Source organism: Pomacea canaliculata, linkage group LG8, assembly GCF_003073045.1.
Source record: "Pomacea canaliculata isolate SZHN2017 linkage group LG8, ASM307304v1, whole genome shotgun sequence".
NCBI lineage: Eukaryota > Metazoa > Mollusca > Gastropoda > Architaenioglossa > Ampullariidae > Pomacea > Pomacea canaliculata.
In genome coordinates this window covers 2,647,051-2,655,778 of record NC_037597.1, presented here as the reverse complement: position 1 = coordinate 2,655,778, position 8,728 = coordinate 2,647,051, and the positions used below count along the sequence as shown (strand labels likewise).

The following is an 8,728-nucleotide window of genomic DNA, read 5'->3' as shown; positions in this document are numbered from 1 at the left end:
AGTTCACCAGCAAATAAACTTATCTCAGCAAACAGTCTACTCAACCAGTCTACTGACTGGATAATCAATCATTCAACTTTTTAAAAAAATTTTTTTGGTAAAAGGTCAAGATCCAGGGTCCCATAAAGGCCGTAGGGTTAATCAATGTGGTTCATCGTGTCTAACAAAACAGGATGAAGAAGGCGGCACCCAGCTCTCTCCTTCCGCCGTTTTTACCTCCCCTAATAAATAAGGTCCCCCATTTATGCAGAGCAGCTGCTGGTGAAGGGGGGGGGGGAGGGGAAGGAGTGAAGGTATGAATGGAGAATCAGTGCTGGTTTACATTTTCCCAAGAGCCTCTTGCATTTTGCCCCTTGCCATTCGCTTCTGTGGTCTGCAGAAAGTAACGGGTGGCATTCATGCTGTCTGTCAAGCTGGCTGTCTTGTGTATCCCAGGCGGAAAGTATGAACAGTCGTGGGACGAGTTGTCTCGGTGCCTTCTGCAACATTTTGCGATGTGCAAGAAAGGCCGACCCTGAGCGCGTGCCAGGCTAGTCGCTGCTAACTGCCGAGCAGCAGCCACATCTCGTCAGGGATGTGCCGTTAGTCTAGTGTCGACAAAAAATATGAAGAGCTGTTTATGAAGCTCAGTTCCGTGTGGTCTGGGATGTGGAACGCCTTCATACACGGAATTTAGAGAGTTTTAAACATACTCGACTCTCTTTCCGCATCAGTGAAGATGCCGTGTGTACGGAACTCTCTGCTTCTAACGATGTTTGCTACCTGGACGCTGTGTTTGAAAGGTAAGACGGAAAAAATTAGCATGAAACTGGTTTAGCACGTAGCACACCCTCCAACTTTAGTCTGTTGATGAGCAACAAACATCTCCGACAGGAGTTTATACCCTGACCTGTAAGCTGACAGTGTGACTTAGGCCTCAGTGATTTTATAAAGTGTGTGTGTGTGTGAATCTGTGTGTTTGTGAATCTATGTGTGTGTGTGTCTTGCGACAAAAAAAAATCTTATGGCTGTTACGTTCTTATGTCTCAAATGTTCTGCTCGGATAACGGGCTGCAGAACAGCTTCATAGGGCTTTAAAAAAATATACATACTTATTTTTAACATATGGTGTGATGTTTGTAATTTGCAACAGACTGGAGATTAACCACTTTGAATTAAGTAGCATGTTTGGCATGGGCACCGATATTTCTTCATTAACAGTGAATCCAGTGAATAGCTGCAAGTGCAGTTTGGTTATAAAATAATTTGTCAATACTCGAAATTGCTCGACAGATATTTGTCTGTAATCTCTTCATTGTTTGTAGCGCGAGCCCCGGTGTCAGGTTCCATGTCGGTTGACGGTTATTAACTTTCCTCACACTAACAACGAATGTTTCGAAGGTGTAACTAAACTTGAAGCTTTAGAAAGACAAAGTAGTGTTCTGTCTACGTGGTTTTCATTTGGGGGATATTTGAATTCAAACTTGGCTCTGCGGGATTTTAATACTTCTGGTCTATCGCCATCTATTTGGCAATGGTCATTTCATAAGTACACTGTAGTTTACATCCTCCGCCGTACGAAATGTCTTTCTCGTCATGTGACGAGTGTCCGTAATCTGTAGCTCGCCTGTGGAGCAGCAGGTTCCAGGTGTGTTAGGCCGATAGCTGGAAAACTGTCCCCGCCCCCGCCCTTTCAGCTGTGTAGCAGAGATAAGTATCTGATTTATTAGATAATATAATGGAGGAAGGAAAGGGTTGAGCATTGCCTCCCACGTTGTGTCCTAGATACAGTGAACCACTAGTCAGCTGAAGCTGTCGCTTTAACAAAGCATTCTTCCTCTATCCCTTTTTTTTTTTTTCAGATGATGAGGCCCCTCCTCAGCTAGAGGGTCCCGCTGAGCAGATATCCCACCAATATCCTGAACAAGTGTCTTCAGGGGCTAAATCTGAGACATACCCGCCACTCGTACATCCAGCCATCTGGCAAGACGTTTCCCCAGTCAATCCCCGTGCGGTTACTAACGGACGGCACCACCCGAGGTTAGCGATCCTGATGGACAAATTCAAGTGGCTCACCGACACAGAGGAAGGGTTACTTCAGTCAATAAATGAGCAAAACTTCAACTCGGAGTGGCGAGAGCGCAAACAGACGGGCACAGGTGATACGTGGGCAGATGAAAAGTTCATTCAGCCAAAACAAACAAGCTTTCTTTCGAGGAGAATGGGGAATCGCCATTTCTAGATAAGAAAGTCGCTGTCAGCTTTCTGTCTAAGAAGCCTTTCCCTCAACGGGGACATAGACATAAAACAGTCTAAGCGTTTCCAATCAGTCAATGGACTTCATTCCTCCTGCATGTTTGTATTAAAATGTCGACTTCAGTTTTCAAACTCTACCACGTCGCTTGCATGTTTCTTGTCTATGCGCAGTTGTTGACTGCTGTCCCTTTTAAACAGACCTGGTAAATTGCCGTTTGCCCAGGTCTTTATTCAGCCATGTCACCATTTTGTGAATTCTGGGTTGCATATTCAAAAGATTTGAATGACCTGTTACAAAGTCACTCGTAACTTTATGTTGAAGCGAATCAATAAAGCAGACTTCTACTTTATTCGTTTATTAAAAGAATGAAAGTGGAGTAAACTTCAGCAGCAAAACTTGCTGATTTAAAATGGCACAGCCTCATTTTTCAAACACAGTACGCAAAAAGCAAAGCCTGAATCACATTTGTCCGCGTGCAGTTGATGAATCGTTGTCGTGTTGACCGAACCAATGTCCTCGAAGTCATTGGGAAACCATGTGCAACTCTTGGCTAATAGTCAGCACCTCAACACATCCTGCAGGATTAGAAATCGGCGAATGATGGTCCACGATAACCAGGCCATACTGGAAACACAGCAGCATGAACTCGCTAATGACTTCAATGATACGATGCCGTTAATCGTCATCCAGGAGAATGGTGCCTGGTCCCATGGCCTGCAAAAGCTGGCAATCCAAGAGGCTGAGTAGACTTTCACCCTATTGTCCATTCCAGTACCTTGCCTTGCACATCCGGATGCCACCTTCAAGCCAGCTCAGCAGTGAACAGGGTAACCTGGCCTTCTCCTATCTTGTCCAAGCTACAAGATGCCACCTTCAAGCCAGGTCAGCAGTGAGACAGGTTAACCTGGCCTACTCCTATCTCGTCCAAGCTAGATCAAAGTCCACAGTGGGTGTACATCGCTTAACAACGCCATCTGGTTGGAGGAGCCGCGCCTAGTTACAATACAGGAATCTGCTAACCTATGACCTTCTATCCCTTTCCAGAGCCACGCAGTCACTCGCTTGGAACCCAAATTAAAAATATTTTCTCGATGAGGCTTTATAAACACGTGACGTGGCTTGCACATGCCTTGCAGTCTGTAGACTCATCAAATCTGCTGTGTTATTGGGAGGCGCTTGGTTTGTACACATTTTGAAGCATTCTTACTTCATTTTGTGCTCATTCCTGTCACTTCCAAGATATCTGATTTCTGAACAAATTCATATTTTGTGTTAAAGCTTACAACCAGATACTCCCCAGAAAGCGATCAATTTTTGAGAAATACTTTGTACTGTTGAGAAAGAAAAGTTCAAAGGGATAGATTTTTGCCTTTTGGTTAAAAAGCGAAAGTTCAACTCTTTAGTCTACATTTATGATTATGTCTTTAATGCAGTGAGTGCTGCATACCAGATAGCTTCCTGTTTACTGACCTGACCACAGCTTGTTAAGCATAGGCCTGAACTGGAAGTGAGAATTAGTAAGAAAACACATTACTTAGAAATTACTTACTGACTTAGACACAGATAATCGTATGAAACTAGACCTATCACCATACAACACAATACCAAAATCTGGATCCACAAAAAAAGAAGAAAAAATACAAAAGTAAGCAAGCAAGGTGTGAGCTGGCAAATAGGCACACAATTTTTTCTTGAAATTTTACTTTCAACCATTTAAACAAATTTCATTTCACCTGTGTCCTCAGAGCTTCACGTTTATGAAGATGAATATCATTTTCTCGTTAAATGCCCTATATATATATGCAGATGAAAGAAAGCAATTTAATGTTTCTCTACCGTCAAACCACTTGTCTTGTAATTATGAAATAACTATATTCAAGCTAGTCGAATTTATAGCAAAGGCATTGAAAATGAAAAGTTATGTTAATCATGTAATGCCAAGATTATGACTTCTAAATATTTAGACCTACATACTTATACCAACTGTTATCATCATCGCCAGCATAAACATATATAACTCAGAGGACTAAGTAATATAACGGATACATAGATATAGGTGCCAATTATTCATGTCGATGTATTAAGGAAGTACAACTGTGTATAAGTTGTACAAATACCAGTATTTAATAGACATTAGCCATAGGTCTAGAAATCTTTCAATACGCAATAACTTGACTCCATCCTACTACTTACAAATAAATGTTTTCATTTACCAATATGTTAAGCGGTAAGCATACAAGCCCTCAGCATCACAGTTTTGTAATCCCCCCTCGTCATGATGTGGAAAACAGAGACAATAAACAAAGTCAATGACAGAGCAAGTGTGTATCATCTCTACGGTTATGTGCATACATTGCAGGTAGGTAGATGACAGATGTAAAAGTTACCACAAATATTTCAAATGCAATGCAGTGCCTACACCTCATTCATCTATATGTGTATATAGGTACACCGATTATTGCATGAGTGAATCAGAAAACTTGTAGGCAATGCTGGAACTAAAAATGTTAAATCTAAAAACTGTATTTCCTCATTTTAGAAGAAAAGGATTTGAGGACAAAAATGTACATTTGTATAGTTCTCTACCACAACATTAGGGACATGCTCTGAGCGCTAGTCTATTTACATGGCAGTACAACAAAGGAAAACAGTGAAAGCTGTACAAGATACCTAACAACAACTTGTGGCTTAAAGAACAAAATGTTTCTTGAACAAATGTGCTTAGGGGCATGATTGAATGACTGACATCGAGGTGAGGTCTCACACGAAGAAAATACAGAAAAGTATTCGGCCACATGCTTTATCACAGTGTTCATACATCAACGCTTTTTTTTTTATAAGACACACATATGAAAATAAGAACAGGCATTCACAAAAACAAAACCTACAAAACGTTTTGTAAGAGAAACGCTTGGACACATCTGTTTATTCCAAAAGTTTCAAAACTGTACATATGGATGTGGTGTAGCTCTTCTTACATTTATACAGTGAAGCATACAATAATAAGTCCAAGTTACAATGATAAATATGTTCATAAAGATCTTGTTTGCATCCCAGTGCTGCAATGGAGAAGACAGGTTGACATATAGGCTTCATTAACATGACAGTTTCTATGTCTGTACAAATAACTCCTACTAGAAGTAGCCTCTACACAAACTGTACAATCTTGTCTGTATATACAGAAAGATTTACAATGGATTCATGACAACAATTTGAAAATTAACAAATAAGGAACAAAAAGATAACAATACATTTTTTTTTGTCACTTGAATGTAACCATCCTATGTACCTGAGGAGAGACTACTGTTTTATCTATAAGCTTGGGGGAAAACTGTTTAAGAAAATACAGTCACCACACACACATCAACATTGCTACTAGTTTTATCTTGAGGGCAAAGGTTCACCTGCAGACCACTTCCTCCACTCTAACAAGTTGCACTTGTAGGAACTTTCCTTGCTTCAGCCATCAAAGTCACAAGTCAGCAAAGAATATTGTACCGGATACGCTTCTTGTACTTTGCTTCAAAATGTGCACTTTATTACAGTGCTTTCCATTTATAAGAACCTGAGATGATTTATTCCGAAGTGGTTCAGATAACTTTTCTTCAAGAAACTGGTTATTTGTGTCTGATGATGAAGTTAGCAGAAGTGGTCTTTCACACTGTGCAGAAGGTATAGGAATGAAAGTCCATTAGAATATCACCCATATTTCAAACAAATTAAGCAAAGATATAGATATGAAATCTCACATTGTGAGATTCAGCTTAGAGGTTGTTCCATTCAATGGTAAGAAATCCTGCGTTGGACTCTTGGTTGAGGTGGCGACTAATGGTCTGTGGTATATTATGCTGGAACCAGATTTTCTGGATGTTGTCATACTGCTCCTGACTGAGGGTGAGGGGATTGCCCCGCCTGATGAAGAAATAAGATTAGGGGTTAACTAATACTGAAAACAAATCTGCCATGTTTCACATTTGTCTATTTATCTCTCTCTCAAAAATATTCTCAGTAGTGTTAACAAACAGGTTTTTGCAATATTGGTCGTCAACATATACTTTTCTTGATTAAAGAATCTGCAAATTATTTTCTAAAAAAAAATAACATAAAGACTTAATTCAGCTCGGATATGACAAAAAAATCCAAAATAGTTGTTTACAACAATAAAGTACTAACACAAATTTACAAGCCACTAAATACACATAAACACAGCGCGAAAGAGTTATTGTATCATGCTTTTATTGTATTCTCTGGTTTTATCTTGTTGACTGCCATGTTAACGATTTGCTGTAAGGGTTTACTCAGCTTTTTTTCCTTTTATTGCAAAGAGAGCTGGCCTTTTGAGACCTACACAACTGTTTAAGTTGTACATTACTCAACCCTCCAGTCAACTTGAAGGAAATGTAACCTGTTTATATCTAGCTTCATCCTTGTAGGATGTGCATGGATTCAAACCCCTTTCCCCTCTGACCACTGGCTTCCAGTAACCTGCTCAACAGGAGAGAGCTTTATACCTCTCAACCATCAGAGCATAATACTTCCTCTCTGCCTGGAGATCTTTACTTAGTCAAATAACTCCTCACACTTTCTCAATACTTCCAATAAGGTCTTTGTAAGGGCTGGCAAAAATCTTTATAAGAATCCTGTGGGAAGAATCTTCATGCAGCATCATCTGCATGGCCTGTATTGTCTTTTGCACATCTGTTGTCAGGATCCAACTCTCACATGTACATGGAAAGATGAAGACAATCAGTCCTAGTTGCTACACAATAAACATTTAAAAACAAAATTACCTCAAGCCTTGATCTGTTTCACCATAGGAGTCCAGGTAAGGTGCTGGTAGAAAACAACCTTTTGTTCTTCCAGCAAGCAGCAGGATCTGGCAATCTCGCACCCTAGTAATTATATATTTGTCTTATTGTTATAATCTTACTTCACTATTATTAGTTATTTTTATTATTGCTGAAATTTTTTTTTTTTTTTCATTCTTGTAAAACAGATTTAGTTATATAAAACTGAAAAGAATGAGTATCTTCACTGACTACATTGTTGCTGTCGTCAGTACACATCTAGCACTGTCTTTTGTAAGGAGCTCTTCTAGTGGTGAGAATGGAAATAATTTCCTTGGGGGTAAAAAAATTTATACAATCTACAAACTGGTTCAGACTGAAATGGCAAAAACGTTTCACAGGTGGCACATATATATGGGGAGTGGCACAAGAAATACTTCTTACTGCTTGAATTTAAATTAGGTGATCATATCTTTTATGCTGCTCTACAAATATGACAAGTTCTTTATTATCATAACCAACATTTAAACTATTATCTAATAGTTATCCCTAAATAGTTACACTAGACCTAATAAACTAGTAACACAACACAAAAGTGCATGTGCTGGATAAAAAAAACTAATTTGTAAAAGTAATCTTTAACTTCTTTTTAGAAAACTTATTCAAAATGTGTTTCTAAAAATCATGGATGAAGCTCAATTTCTCAACAAGATATATCAGTAAAGTCTCTAATCAACGAGGGAAAAAAAATGTCTGTGATCTTGCAACTGTGGGTTAAGGACGAAGTGTGTTGCACAGCAAAAATATTACAAAGAAGAAAAAGATAAAAGTTGGTGAAAAGAGAAAAAGGAGTGAGACAAATACAAATAGACATGCTGTTAACATGTTGAATTTAATCCTTGTTACTCCTTGAGGAGCACAGGGCCGCACTGTTAACATGTACCTGAGGAAAATGCCTGTGCCAGCACCACACACCATGGAATGCTGGGTGGCTGCACCTACAACAGTCCCATCAATTTCCTCTTGGCAACAGTAACTTTGTGAGCACAGCATAACTCCACATACCAGACAACGAGTAGGAGCTCGACTATCATCTGCCTCTGATTTAGGACACCTGAAAAATCAACATGACACCAGGTCTTTTCATATTTCCTATTCCATCAAACTTCAAATATGTACACATTACAAACCATATGAACCTCAGCAAATACTGTTCTACATGGGCCAGTTAAGGAAGTCAAAATTCCTTGTTTTAAATACCTGTGAATGTTAATGTGCTTTGCGCTATGGTTAATTCAAAGGAGATAAAAATAACCTGACAAAACACATATTAAAGAAAGATATGGCAAAAAAGCATAGAAACATGTTGCTGAGGTTGCCTTGAGGCTCTGTGAGTGGTGAATTTTATAGAAAAATCATCAAGGGCTTCTTTGAAAAAAACAGAAAGTTTATTGATACTGTTTTACCGCAAATGAAAAAAAAGTTTGGGAAAAGGATAAAGCTTGCCATAGTACTCACGTAAACGATGACGCTTCATTAATGAGCTCACTGTAGTCTCTGGGTAGCTGTATTAGGTGATTAATGGTTCGTGGATAACGAACCAAGAGAGTACTGCTAGGTGACAACCTCTCTCGCATGGTGCGGCTACAGCACCAACTAAAGAAATACAGAATAAAATGAGATGTTGGGTTTTTTACAAAGTAGA

General features: G+C 39.3%; 2 protein-coding genes across 4 annotated transcripts in view; one reads left to right on the top strand and one right to left on the bottom strand.

Annotated features, from left to right (window-relative positions):
• Window positions 1–275: 275 nt before the first annotated feature.
• LOC112570260 lies at window positions 276–2,585 on the top strand. Its single transcript, XM_025248639.1, has 2 exons — window positions 276–782; window positions 1,842–2,585. The coding sequence occupies exons 1-2, from the start codon at window positions 719–721 to the stop codon at window positions 2,219–2,221; spliced, it is 444 nt and encodes a 147-aa protein (XP_025104424.1). The 5' UTR covers window positions 276–718; the 3' UTR covers window positions 2,222–2,585.
• Window positions 2,586–5,062: 2,477 nt separating this feature from the next.
• LOC112570259 (E3 ubiquitin-protein ligase UBR2-like) overlaps window positions 5,063–8,728 on the bottom strand; it is a 38,054-nt gene continuing 34,388 nt past the window's right edge. For all 3 annotated transcript variants that reach the window (XM_025248638.1, XM_025248635.1, XM_025248636.1), the window contains 4 exons: window positions 8,542–8,679; window positions 7,967–8,137; window positions 7,027–7,128; window positions 5,063–6,148 (listed from right to left, as the gene is read on the bottom strand). In XM_025248638.1, the coding sequence (XP_025104423.1) occupies window positions 6,001–6,148; window positions 7,027–7,128; window positions 7,967–8,137; window positions 8,542–8,679 (559 nt within the window). In that variant the 3' untranslated portion in view covers window positions 5,063–6,000. The remainder of the gene's footprint in view (window positions 6,149–7,026; window positions 7,129–7,966; window positions 8,138–8,541; window positions 8,680–8,728) is intronic.

Coding starts and splice junctions, on each gene's coding strand:
- LOC112570260 (XM_025248639.1), top strand. CDS start 719: ATGCCGTGTGTACGGAACTCTCTGCTTCTAACGATGTTTGCTACCTGG. Junction 783..1,841: donor CTGGACGCTGTGTTTGAAAG/GTAAGACGGAAA, acceptor TTTTTTTTTCAG/ATGATGAGGCCCCTCCTCAG.